The following is a 14,548-nucleotide window of genomic DNA, read 5'->3' on the forward strand; positions in this document are numbered from 1 at the left end:
ATTCCAAGCATTATCACAGCTTCAGCATTATAACTTTAAACACGTTTAAAACTCTAATGCTGACACAATTGCAATAACATTACTATCATGTCGGCATACTATGTATGACAAACTGCTATAGGCAAAGTGTTTGTCAGCATTCTGAATGCCGACCAATTAACAATCTCCCACAAATGTTTACACATAATGGCTTCAATTGCGCATTACCAATTATACCGAAGACAACTTGGTACTTACTAAGAAATTGGTTGGTGGAGACACTGTGATCCTGTAGTGGAAAAGTCGGCCTGCATTGTTTGTCATTGGACGGCAGGCTTTAATCGACTGACAGAGATAAATAAACAAGACATTATATTGCACTGACTTTAAGCTACCAGAAACAAACACAACTTTTCTCATGTTTTCTAAATATCAAATAAATAAATAAATAAATAAATAAAGGCCTTTTATGTATTGGGAGTTTAGTTGAACACTGCTGCTGTACAGTCTTTTATTTGGATAGCATAAATACTGTATGTTAATCAGGTACATACATATATTGTTAGTTCCCCTCTAATAGGTCCTACGCATTAGGCGATTTCACTGAACGATATGAACGTTCTTGTTCAGATCGTTCAGTGTGTAGGCACCAACGATGTACGATGCACGGCCCCACGCTCGTTCATCGTTGGTGCCGGGTCGCTTATACATACATGCAAATATGGACAATCTCGTCCATATTAGAAGTGTTAACTGGAAACAGAATATTTACTGCAGCTCGTGGGCATAGCAAATTCCTAATTAATTGTGACACTGTAGAGACCAGTATAACCACATTTATAAAAGTGTATAAGATATAATAGCTAAATAAAACAAAACTTTCAGTCCTGTTTATTCCATATTACTTATTCACATTTTATTTACATTAGCTTTCAGTATTAACATATTTGAAAGCTGCATTTCTAACAGTGAATTACTAAAACTTAAAAAAAATACATAAAACTTAAAAAGTCTTAATAAATAAATATATATATATATATATATATATATATATATATACATATACACACACACATATATATATATATATATATATCAATTTGTAATGTCCGCACTCACAGCAGTCAATAGTCACCATAGGGGTGCTCCTCAAGAAAGCCCAGATAGGGACATCCACATATACCGAGTGTATTTCCAGACCACAGATCCAGAATAGAGGGCACTCACCAGTCCAACTTCAGTTAAAAGGATTTATTGGTACATCAGAGTCAATTCATAAATGTCGACGTTTCGGCTTAAGCAAGCCTTTTTCAAGACAACCAAGGAGACATCTGCTCAGCATACCAAGAATAAGCAATAATGCTTATTCTTGGTATGCTGAGCAGATGTCTCCTTGGTTGTCTTGAAAAAGGCTTGCTTAAGCCGAAACGTCGACATTTATGAATTGACTCTGATGTACCAATAAATCCTTTTAACTGAAGTTGGACTGGTGAGTGCCCTCTATTCTGGATCTGTGGTCTGGAAATACACTCGGTATATATATATATATATATATATATATATATATATATATATATATATATATATATATATATATATATATATATATATATATATATATATATATATAAATACCTGTATGTATTAGTAACTTAGCTACAAAAATGTTGCAATATTCCTGTATCTACTGAGTAAAGAACTCGCATCCATTTCTGTAGTCTTAAGAGACAAAGCTGTAGTGGCTTGCTAAGTGAAAATGGCAAATACTGGGATGGGTCAAGGAGTTTAGGTAAAATGTACAAGATCCCATTAGGTTTTAAAACATCTCCAGTACAATTTAAAGTGCAATCAATGTATTAGTTTCTTTAAATAACATTGCAGTGCTGTCACAAAAATACTCAAAAGGACAAAATAACCTCTGCAAAGGGTCTTACTGACTGGGTCATGACATGATAAACTGAACACATACTGGTCACACTCTGTGGCAGTCAGACTGGAACACTACAAAAGAATGATGGAGATGAAGACGTTTGGTCGCATGAGCTGGAAAATCTTTACCTCCTCTCCAGGATAAATGCTGTGTCGAATGCCAGTCCGTTTCGCTTTAATACTGCACTTACAGAGGGGGCCATCATTCATCTAATAATTAAAAATCATTACCGTTAGTATACAGATACTCTCTCATTATTCATGTATAGCAAAGACGACCACTATGCTTTTCACTGACTTACTGCCTCCAGGGCTGCACAACAAAATCCAGAAAAAAGAATACTGACAATAACCTGTACACCAAATGATTTTCAAATTTGGTTTAATTTTTAAAAGGAGATTTAATTATCGCTGATGTGCGCAAATGTATCTGAATGTGTCTGAACGCCAGTAACTTCAGTCCATTGCCAAGATTTGAATTACTGCTTTAAAGAAAGTGAGACACTGTTTCTTCCTTTGATTTCACAATATCACAATATTTTTCCCAATCTTACAAGACGAATCATAGTAAGACTGGCTAGGTTTTATCTGTGTGCTGCAAGTAAAACCAGCTTTGGCTGTGCCAAGGCCTTGGACTGGTGTGCTACTAAGTGGCTGCTGTATGAAAGTTCACCCATCTACCCCAGGAGATGGCACCCGTACCCTGATCTTGCCACAACATCAGTCATTATAACTATGGGGGTCATTCCGACTCGTTCGCATGCAACGGTTTATCGCTGCGGTGCGAAATGCGCATGCGCGGCGGCCGCAGTGCGCGTGCACAACGTTACCCGGCGACAGGAGTTGCCGGGTTACGTCGCGGCTTATGAAGAAAGCGGTCACAGGACGGGCCGCAAAGAAGATTGACAGGAAGAGGGCGGTGCAGGGCGGATCCAGACCGTTTGGAGCAGTTTTCGGGGAGTGGTGAGTAAAACGCAGGCATGTCCAGCAGAACGGAGGCTGGAGGAGTGACGTCAAAGCCGATCCCATCATCGCTGGATCCATCGCACAGGGTAAGTAGGTATAGGTCTGGTCTTGTTTTGTGTGAATTTTTTTTAGCTTAGCAGGGCTGCACAAGCGATCGCAGCCCTGCTAAGCTAAAATACACTCCCCCATAGGCGTGGGCTAGTTGATCGCAGCAGCAGCAAAAAGTTGCTGGCTGCGATCAACTCGGAATGACCACCTATATTCATTATGGCAAATCAATTACCATACCACTAACGCTTACAGACAAAGGGGGTCATTCCGACCCGATCGCTTGCTGCAGTTTCTCGCAGCGCAGCGATCGGGTTGGAACTGTGCATGCGCCAGGGCCGCAGTGCGCCGCACATGCCAGCCGTCATTGCCTAGCGATTGCCTCTGAGGCAGAGGCGGTCACTGGGCGGGAGGGGGCTGGACGGCGGCGTTAAGCCACCGTTTAGGGGGCACGGTCCGGCCAACGCAGGCGTGGCCGGACCGTTGAGGGGGGGGGGGGGTGTGGCGACTGTGTGACGTCGCACGCATCAGCTGCGGGCCGGGGATCGACGAGTAGCTCCCGGCCAGCACGCTAAAGCTGCGCTGGTCAGGAGCTACTCTTGAAGTGCAAAGGAATCGCCGCTGTGCGATGCCTTTGCACTTCTGCGGGCAGGGCCGGCACTGACATGCGGGGTGGACTAACCCTGTGCTGGGCGTCCCCCCGCATGTCAGTGTGAATGATCGGAGCTGTGCTAACTCCTACGAACAACTCGGAATGACCCCCAAAGAGTGCAAAGTAAAGTGAAGGAAACACATAATTATGTGTATTAAAAAGAAAGGAAGAAATAACAAATGTATTTTAAAATTACTAAGAGGCATGGATACCGTCTTAAATGGGATCAATAGACTGTGGAGTTAGGATTTGCTATAGGCGATGTTTTACTAACTTCAGTTTTATAAAAAAATAAGAATTTACTCACCGGTAATTCTATTTCTCGTAGTCCGTAGTGGATGCTGGGTACTCCGTAAGGACCATGGGGAATAGACGGCTCCGCAGGAGACTGGGCACATCTAAAGAAAGATTTAGGACTATCTGGTGTGCACTGCCTCCCCCTATGACCCTCCTCCAAGCCTCAGTTAGGAACTGTGCCCGGAAGAGCTGACACAATACGGAAGGATTTTTGAATCCCGGGTAAGACTCATACCAGCCACACCAATCACACCATATAACACGTGATAGGAACCCCGGTTAACAGTATGATAACAACTGGAGCCTCTGAAGAGATGGCTCACAACAAAACCCGATTTTTGTAACAATAACTATGTACAGGTATTGCAGACAATCCGCACTTGGGATGGGCGCCCAGCATCCACTACGGACTACGAGAAATAGAATTACCGGTGAGTAAATTCTTATTTTCTCTGACGTCCTAGTGGATGCTGGGGACTCCGTAAGGACCATGGGGATTATACCAAAGCTCCTAAACGGGCGGGAGAGTGCGGATGACTCTGCAGCACCGAATGAGAGAATTCCAGGTCCTCCTCAGCCAGGGTATCAAATTTGTAGAATTTTGCAAACGTGTTTGCCCCCCGAACAAGTAGCTGCTCGGCAAAGTTGTAAAGCCGAGACCCCTCGGGCAGCCGCCCAAGATGAACCCACCTTCCGTGTGGAATGGGCTTTTACAGATTTAGGCTGCGGTAAGCTTACCGCAGAATGCGCCAGCTGAATAGTGCTACAAATACAGCGCGCAATAGACTGCTTAGAAGCAGGAGCACCCAGCTTGGTGGGTGCATACAGGATAAACAGCGAGTCAGTCTTTCTGACTCCAGCCGTCCTGGAAATATAAATTTTTAGGGCCCTGACTACTTCCAGCAACTTGGAATCCTCCAAGTCCCTAGTAGCCGCAGGCACCACAATAGGTTGGTTCAAGTGAAAAGCTGAGACCACCTTTGGGAGAAACTGAGGACGAGTCCTCAATTCTGCCCTATCCATATGGAAAATCAGATAAGGGCTTTTACAAGACAAAGCCGCCAATTCTGAAACCCGCCTGGCCTACGCCAAGGCCAACAGCATGACCACTTTCCACGTGAGATATTTTAAATCCACAGTCTTAAGTGGTTCGAACCAATGTGCTTTCAGGGATGCCAAAACCACATTGAGATCCCAAGGTGCCACTGGGGGCACAAAAGGAGGCTGAATATGCAGAACTCCTTTGACAAAAGTCTGAACTTCGGGCAGTGAAGCCAGTTCTTTTTGGAAGAAAATCGACAGAGCCGAAATCTGGACCTTTATGGACCCCAATTTGAGGCCCAACGTCACCCCTGCTTGCAGGAAGTGCAGGAATCGACCCAGTTGAAATTCCTCCGTCGGGGCCTTCATGGCCTCACACCAAGCAACATATTTTCGCCAAATGCGGTGATAATGTCTTGCGGTGACATCCTTCCTGGCTTTGATCAGGGTAGGGATGACTTCCTCCGGAATACCCTTTTCCTTCAGGATCCGGTGTTCAACCGCCATGCCGTCAAACGCAGCCGCGGTAAGTCTTGGAACAGACAGGGTCCCTGCTGCAGCAGGTCTTGTCTGAGCGGCAGAGGCCAAGGGTCCTCTGTAAGCATCTCTTGAAGTTCCGGGTACCAAGCTCTTCTTGGCCAATCCGGAACCACGAGTATGGTTTTCACTCCTCGCCTTCTTATTATTCTCAGTACCTTGGGTATGAGAGGTAGAGGAGGAAACACATAAACCGACTGGTACACCCATGGTGTCACCAGAGCGTCCACCGCTATCGCCTGAGGATCTCTTGACCGGGCGCAATATCTTTTCAACTTCTTGTTGAGGCGGGACGCCATCATGTCTACCTGTGGTTTTTCCCACCGGTTGACCAGCATTTGGAAGACTTCTGGATGAAGTCCCCATTCTCCCGGGTGGAGGTCGTGCCTGCTGAGGAAGTCTGCTTCCCAGTTGTCCACTCCCGGAATGAACACTGCCGTCAGTGCTAACACATGATTCTCTGCCCATCTGAGAATCCTTGTGGCTTCTGCCATCGCCATCCTGCTTCTCGTGCCGCCCTGTCTGTTTACATGGGCGACCGCCGTGATGTTGTCTGACTGGATCAGTACCGGCTGGTTTTGAAGCAGGGGTCTTGCCTGGCTTAGGGCATTGTAAATGGCCCTTAGCTCCAGGATATTTATGTGAAGAGAAATCTCCTGATTTGACCACAGTCCCTGGAAATTTCTTCCCTTTGTGACAGCCCCCCAGCCCCGAAGGCTGGCATCCGTGGTCACCAGGACCCAGTCCTATATTCCGAATCTGCTGCCCTCTAGTAGATGAGCCCTCTGCAGCCACCACAGCAGCGACACCCTGGTTCTGGCCGATAGGGTTATCCGCTGTTGCATCTGGAGATGGGACCCGGACCATTTGTCCAACAGGTCCCACTGGAACGTCCTTGCGTGGAACCTTCCGAATGGAATTGCTTCGTACGAAGCTACCATTTTTCCCAGGACTCGTGTGCATTGATGTACCGACACTTTTCCTGGTTTTAGGATGTCTCTGACCAGAGATGACAATTCCTCGGCTTTTTCCAGTGGAAGAAACACTCTTTTCTGGTCTGTGTCCAGAATCATTCCCAGGAACAGAAGACGTGTCGTCGGGACCAGCTGTGACTTTGGAATGTTTAGAATCCAGCCGTGCTGTTGTAGCACTTCCTGAGAAAGTGCCACCCCCACTATCAACTGTTCTTTGGACCTCGCCTTTACCAGGAGATCGTCCAAGTACGGGATAATTAAAACTCCCTTCTTGCGAAGGAGTATCATCATTTCGGCCATTACCTTGGTAAAGACCCTCGGTGCCGTGGATAATCCAAACGGCAGCGTCTGGAACTGATAGTGACAGTCCTGTACCACAAATCTGAGGTACTCCTGGTGCGGAGGGTAAATGGGGACATGCAGGTACGCATCCTTGATGTCCAGGGATACCATGTAATCCCCCTCCTCCAGGCTCGCAATAACCGCCCTGAGCGATTCCATCTTGAACTTGAACCTTTTGATATAAGTGTTCAAGGCTTTTAAATTTAAGATGGGTCTCACCGAACCGTCCGGTTTCGGTACCACAAACATTGTGGAGTAGTAACCCTTTCCTTGCTGAAGGAGGGGTACCTTGACGATCACTTTCTGTGAATACAGTTTTTGAATAGCCACCAACACTGCCTCCCTGGCAGAGGGAGTTGCCGGCAAGGCAGATTTTAGGAAACGGCGGGGGGGAGACGTCTCGAATTCCAGCCTGTACCCCCTGAGATACTACTTGAAGGACTCAGGGATCCACTTGTGAGAGAGCCCACTGTGTGCTAAAAAACCTGAGACGTGCCCCAACCGTTCCCGATTCCGCCTGAGCAGCCCCAGCGTCATGCTGTGGACTTACCGGACGCAGGGGAGGACTTCTGCTCCTGGGAACTAGCTGTCTGCTGCAGCTTTTTCCCCCTTCCTCTGCCCCTCGGCAGAAGGATGAGCCTCTAGCCCGCTTATTTTTCTGGGGCCGAAAGGACTGTACCTGATAATACGGTGCTTTCTTTAGCTGTGGGGTAGCCTGTGGCAAAAAAAGTCGATTTCCCAGCAGTAGCTGTGGAAACGAGGTCTGAAAGACCTTCCCCAAAAAGTTCCACCCCTTTATAAGGTAAAACTTCCATGTGCCGCTTGGAGTCGGCATCACCTGACCATTGCCTAGTCCATAACCCCCGTCTGGCGGCAATGGACATAGCGCTTATTTTTGATGCCAGCCGGCAAATATCCCTCTGTGCATCACGCATGTATAAGACCGCGTCTTTTATATGGTCAATCGTTAGCAAAATATTGTCCCTATCCATGGTATCAATGTTTTCCGACAGGGAGTCTGACCACGCAGCAGCAGCACTGCACATCCAAGCTGATGCAATAGCGGGTCTCAATATAATGCCAGTGTGTGTGTATATAGCTTTTAGGGTACTTTCCAGCTTTCTATCAGCAGGTTCTTTTAGGGCGGCCGTATCAGGAGACGGTAGTGCCACCTTCTTTGATAAGCGTGTCAGTGCTTTATCTACCCTAGGGGGTGTTTCCCAGCGTGACCTATCCTCTGGCGGGAAAGGGTACGCAGCCATTAACCGTTTAGAAATGATCAATTTCTTATCTGGGGAAGTCCACGCTTCCTCACACACCTCATTTAATTCGTCAGATGCAGGAAAAACTACTGGTAGTTTTTTCTCACCAAACATAATACCCTTTTTTGTGGTACCTGGGGTATCATCAGAAATGTGTAATACATTTTTCATAGCCTCAATCATATAACGGGTGGATCTATTGGAGGGTACTCTCGTCTCATCATCGTCGACACTGGAGTCGGTATCCGTGTCGACATCTGTATCTGTCATCTGAGGTAGCGGGCGTTTTATAGCCCCTGATGACATTTGAGACGCTTGGACAGGCACAAGCTGAGTAGCCGGCTGTCCTATGTCGTCAAACCTTTTATGTAAGGAGCTGACACTGTCACGTAATTCCTTCCATAAGTCCATCCACACTGGTGTCGACCCCGCAGGGGGTGACATCACATTCACAGGCATTTGCTCCGCCTCCACATAATTATCCTCATCATACATGTCGACACAGCAGTACAGACACACAGCAGACACACAGGGAATGCTCTTACAGAGGACAGGACCCCACAAAGCCCTTTGGGGAGACAGAGGGAGAGTATGCCAGCACACACCAGGGCGCTATATAACACAGGGATATCACTATACAGAGTGTTTTCCCCTATAGCTGCCTATAATATTATATATACTGCGCCTAAATTGTGCCCCCCCATCTCTTTTTTACCCTTTCTGTAGTGCAGGACTGCAGGGGAGAGCCAGGGAGCTTCCTTCCAGCGAAGCTGTGAGGGAATAATGGCGCCAGTGTGCTGAGGGAGTTGGCTCCGCCCCTTTTTCGGCGGGCTTTCTCCCGCTATTTTATCGTTTCTGGCAGGGGTTAATATACACCTATATAGCCTCTGGGGCTATATATGGTGTTAGTTTTGCCAGCCAAGGTGTTATTATTGCTGCTCAGGGCGCCCCCCCCCCCAGCGCCCTGCACCCATCAGTGACCGCAGTGTGTGGTGTGCATGAGGAGCAATGGCGCACAGCTGCAGTGCTGTGCGCTACCTTGGAGAAGACAGAAGTCTTCAGCTGCCGATTTTCCGGACCACCTTCTTGTTTCTGGCTCTGTAAGGGGGACGGCGGCGCGGCTCCGGGAACGGACGACGAGGTCGGGTCCTGTGTTCGATCCCTCTGGAGCTAATGGTGTCCAGTAGCCTAAGAAGCCCAAGCTACCACCACTTAGGTAGGTTCGCTTCTTCTCCCCTTAGTCCCTCGTTGCAGTGAGCCTGTTGCCAGCAGGTCTCACTGAAAATAAAAAACCTAAACTATACTTTCTTCTAGGAGCTCAGGAGAGCCCCTAGTGTTCATCCAGCTCAGCCGGGCACAGAAATCTAACTGAGGCTTGGAGGAGGGTCATAGGGGGAGGAGCCAGTGCACACCAGATAGTCCTAAATCTTTCTTTAGATGTGCCCAGTCTCCTGCGGAGCCGTCTATTCCCCATGGTCCTTACGGAGTCCCCAGCATCCACTAGGACGTCAGAGAAAAAATAGTTTTCAAAGTATGAAGGGCTAAATGTGCATTAAATAGATTTTTGATGTACCATGCACCTTTGTACTGGCAGTAATGTAACTATTTTCTCAGCATGTTCAACAGGTTATTATTACTTTTATTAGCCTATTTTAATTAGTGAAATATTCTCTGCAGTATATTCATTACACTGGCCTATAACGGTTTTGTGAACGTTACAGTATGTCTTGAATGGTAACAGAGTGAAGAAAAAGATCACTTAAAACTACATGACCCAGTTAAGTTCAAGAAGCAAAGGAGACTCAAAATACCCTCTTCAACGAAGAAGGTAGCGACAAAATGAAAGATATCTCTTGTTTTTATGAATGCCTGACAGCTTTTCATCTGAAAATGACATTTAAAAACTAAACCATTTTACACATTAGTAATCTTTGGTATGATGTCACGGGATTTTCCAAGGTACCAGTTCTGCCACAGAGCCAGTCAGTGCAATGCAAACGAAATGCAACATTAAGTATACAGGGGTGATTAAACTGTTTTCAGTATAACGGGTGCCTGCCGAAGCAAGTGAATTGTTTGGGGCATCCATTAATTTTCTTGTTTGTTGTGCCCAAAAGCACCAGGGTTTAGCGGCATAACGTGGCTAAACCCACGTAAACTAATGGGGACAATGCAAAAAGTGCCACTGGGTGCCCCAAACCCGGACTTTTCGCACATTTCGGCTTGCCATCTCAGGCTGCGAGCAGAAATATGGGATTCCGCAGAATTTGCATCCAATCAGAGCAACAATTGAATTGTTAAAGCAGCGATGAAAATCACTTGAATTCCACCCACTAAATTAATATTTTCATAAATATGGTACATACTGTACTGTATACGGATTTAATTTTACTTTGTTTTTTTTTTTTTTGTTTTTTTTAAAGATAACCGCCTCCAAAAGTGAAAAATTATTTGCAAGTTAAGTAAAAATCAAGTGCTGTCAGCATATTTCACCAAGGGCATATATTGGTATAGATGTGCATTTTTTAGCAGGTACCGTTAAATATATCAGTTTTACAGATTTGCAGCATGCAAAAGAAGAAGTGAGTGACCTTGGATGCAAGAGTGTAAACTATTTTGTTCAAATTCACATGACACATTTCAGTTTAATGCTCTGGTAACCACTTAAATAGGATACATACATCTCTCATAACAGCTTATTTTTCATTAGGAGGCAGCAGAACATTTAATTGTAATGACATGCAAATCTCAAGAGAGATCAACAGAAAACAAAGATCAGAGTTGTGGTAATTGAGATATCTAGTGTGTCATATTTCGGTTCTCTACCATTTTCTAGGTCATCTATTTACAGCCGGACCTGGCAAAAAGGTGCACTGTATTCTCTGATGATTTTCTAGTAAATTTATCAAAATGTTCAATAGAGCAAACTTTGAGTCTATTCAGTCATGACAATTTTGAATAAACTGGTTGAGTTATAAATACACAATACTGTTAATTAAAACAAAAAATAATTTAAGTACAAGTACTGAATTTCATTGGCATACTTTCAAGTTTTTAAAACAGTAATTTAATCATTATCACATAACTAGAAAGTACATATGATGAAAGGAAATAAAGTTTCTTAAATACTGTAATATAAAACTTCAGTTTTGCAGCAGCATTTTAAGTATGCAATTCTCGGTTTGGCATAGTATGATGTGAGTTGCATTTTGCCTACTCTCCTGACAAAATCCTGAATAGTGGAGATCTCCCGACTCTACCCAGATCCTGTCCTGTATGTACATACTAGGCTCCTGTTGTCGGCGGTAGTTCCCAGTGCCTCTGACTGGAAGGCTCAAAGTCTTCATCTGCAGCCGCTGGTATGGTCCCTGAGTGATGCGCACTTCTCTTCTCTTCAGTCTCCCACCTAATGTTCCTGGCATCCTGGCCAGGGAAGTGATGGTGGCTGTCATCTTTGATCTCTGCTTCCTTGCAACTGTTACTCCCATAGGCTCCAGCGTGTTGAGGCTTAGTTGGCCCAAGTGATCACTGACTGCGACATTGCTCCTCCATTTGGGTTGCCTCAAAACTTGAGAACTCTGCTTGTACCACTGCAGCCTAACTATCCGCTGATGTTCCAACCAATGGACAATCATAACCTCTCTGCCTCTTCTCCTGGCCTAGAGGGTGACTCCCTTCTCCTTTGCCCAAATTTTTCAAACCACCACCACTAAAGAAAAGACGGTCACTGACCAGATCAGTGAAGTACAAGTGGATATTTCACTACTATAGTATGACCTTCAAAACAAATTGAGTGTGAGTTGGAAAGGGCATACACTGTATGGATATACAGTGTCCGGCCTCTCCAACTCACACTTTCGAGGCTCTCACTTTGCCTATACAGGGTCAGACTGTAGATTTATTCTCTCAAACAGCTGCCTACAAGTCCAAATAGTCTGAACTGGAGGACGGACTCATGAGAGTTCATTTATGATCCGTGGGTATGTGGTCTAATCAGGAGATTTTTGTCCACACTTCTTGCTGGAATGGGCTCATCATCTTCCCTCCAGATTGCGTCCACCTGGGGCCTCACCCAGTACATTCATGGATAATCTATAACTCTTCAGGAATCAGGATGCTGTCCTGCATCACATAGAGCTCCAGGGTCCTCTCAAGATTGATACCTACTTTCTGTCTGTTCAGAAAAGTTGCTCAATGTTCCATCAGGTTAGAAGGAAACTTTGTTATCAGCAAATATTACATGCTCTTCCTTGCCCATTTTCAAGTGGTGGTGGATGGGACTACCCACTTAAATTCTCCACAGGAGGCAGAGACATGGCTGAAACTCTATTCCAGACTCCATTTTTCAAACACTGTTGCTGGATTTTCTCCATTTCCTTTGCTGACATGACCTGGTATTCTGCATTTCTCTCCAGTGGAATGATCATTTGAATGCTGTTACCTGTCATGCTGTTAGAATGTTATGCTGGATATTTTTGTGTTATATAAGTCATGTAGGGGGACTTTATGGGATCTCCACTCTCTTATTGAGGAGTGCTGCTAGTATAGTCTTAGTTCCATAGATTAAGTGTATTGTTTGCAGTTGCTGCTGACATTATCATGATGGTGTGATAGCTCTGCGGCTTGTTCTGTTAATACAGCAATGTCTTGGCGTGTTAGTGGTTTACTGTGCTTTTGCGTTCTGGCTTAGTTTAGTGTATATTAGTTTTAGGGGGTATGTGGGGTGGGTTATTTGACATATTGGGACAATTCTGTTTGGGAGGCCTTGCTGCATGCTCAAATGGAGGAACAGACCAACGAGATTTATGGTAAGAACTTACCGTTGTTAAATCTATTTTTGTGAGGTACACTGGGCTCCACAAGGATTAACATCGGGGTGTACAGTGGGATCTTGATCCGAGGCACCAACAGGCTTAAAGCTTTGAATGTTCGCAAGATGCACAGCACCGCCTCCTCTATAACCCCGCCTCCGTGCACAGGAGCTCAGTTTCGTTAACCAGCCCAATGCAGTAGCAGGTACTAGAGACGACAATCGCTCGCTCGTAGCCAATTACACCACACACTCACCACAGGAGAGGGTGTCAACGGCTATGCCATGCCAACCCAAAGAAGCTAAGTGCGTCAGGGTGGGCGCCTTGTGGAGCCCAGAGTACCTCGTAGAAAGAGATTTAACAACGGTAAGTTCTTACCATAAATCTCGTTTTCTGCTGCAGGGTACACTGGGCTCCACAAGGATTATCATCGGGGATGTCCTAAAGCAGTTCCTTATAGGAGGGGACGCACTGTAGCGGGCACAAGAACCCGGCGTCCAAAGGAAGCATCCTGGGAGGCGGAAGTATCAAAGGCATAGAACCTTATAAACGTGTTCCCCGAGGACCACGTAGCTGCATTGTGCAAGGGTCGCACCACGGTGGGCAGCCCAAGAAGGTCCAACCGACCGAGTAGAATGGGCTTTGATGGTAGCAGGAGCTGGATGACCAGCCTGTACATAAGCATGTGCAATCACCATTTTGATCCATCTGGCCAGAGATTGCTTGGAAGCAGGCCAGCCACGTTTGTGAAAACCAAACAGTACAAACAGAGCATAAGATTTCCTAATGGAGGATGTTCTCGTCACATAGATACAGATAGCCTGTACCACATCCAAAGACCGCTCTTTGGAAGACAACTTAGGAGAATTAAAGGCTGGAACCACAATCTCCTGGTTAAGGTGGAATGAAGACACCACCTTGGGTAAATAACCCGTTCACGTTCTAAGAACCGCCCGGTCACGATGAAAATCAAATAAGGGGACTTACAGGATAAGGCACCCAAGTCCGAGACCGCTCTAGCTGAAGCAATAGCCAGCAAAAATAGCACCTTAAGGGACAGCCACTTAAGGTCAGCAGAGGCAAGAGGTTCAAATGGAGACTCTTGCAAAACCTCCAGTACCACCGACAGATCCCAAGGGGCCAAAGGAGGTACATAAGGAGGCTGAATCCGCAACACGCTCTGAGTGAATGTATGAACATCCGGAAGGGCAGCAATCTTTCTCTGAAACCAAACCGACAAGGCAGAAATGTGAACCTTGAGGGAGGCCAGACGCAGGCCTAAGTCCAGGCCCTGTTGTAGGAAGGCCACCAGTTTGTCCGTGCTAAACTTGAAAACGTCATGATTGTGAGATGCACACCAAGTAAGCATTCCAGACCCTATGGTAAATCCGAGCAGAAGCCGGCTTATGGGCCTTCAACATAGTTTGAACGACCGCCTCAGAAAAACCCTTGGCCCTCAAAGCCAGACGGGCCAAGTCCTGGTAAACACAAGGGCCCTGAACGAGGAGGTCTGGTCGTTGTGGAAGTAGAAGGGGACGATCTAGCGAGAGGCCCCGTAGATCGGAGAACCAGTGCCGTCTGGGCCACGCTGGAGCGATCAGAAGTAGGTTTTGCCTCCTTCTTGCTTGAACTTTTGTATTACTCTGGGCAGGAGTGACACCGAAGGGAACACGTACGGCAGCCGAAAGTTCCATGGGATTGACAGAGCAT

At 46.0% G+C, this 14,548-nt stretch overlaps 1 protein-coding gene across 2 annotated transcripts in view; it reads right to left on the reverse strand.

Annotated features, from left to right (window-relative positions):
- The window catches only part of DROSHA (drosha ribonuclease III), a 604,359-nt gene that overhangs the window by 452,769 nt on the left and 137,042 nt on the right, over nt 1–14,548 (reverse strand). For both annotated transcript variants that reach the window (XM_063922973.1, XM_063922974.1), the window contains 2 exons: nt 2,038–2,118; nt 238–324 (listed from right to left, as the gene is read on the reverse strand). In XM_063922973.1, coding sequence (XP_063779043.1) covers nt 238–324; nt 2,038–2,118 — 168 coding nt within the window. The remainder of the gene's footprint in view (nt 1–237; nt 325–2,037; nt 2,119–14,548) is intronic.

Source organism: Pseudophryne corroboree, chromosome 5, assembly GCF_028390025.1.
Source record: "Pseudophryne corroboree isolate aPseCor3 chromosome 5, aPseCor3.hap2, whole genome shotgun sequence".
In the NCBI taxonomy this organism is placed as follows: Eukaryota; Metazoa; Chordata; class Amphibia; order Anura; family Myobatrachidae; genus Pseudophryne; species Pseudophryne corroboree.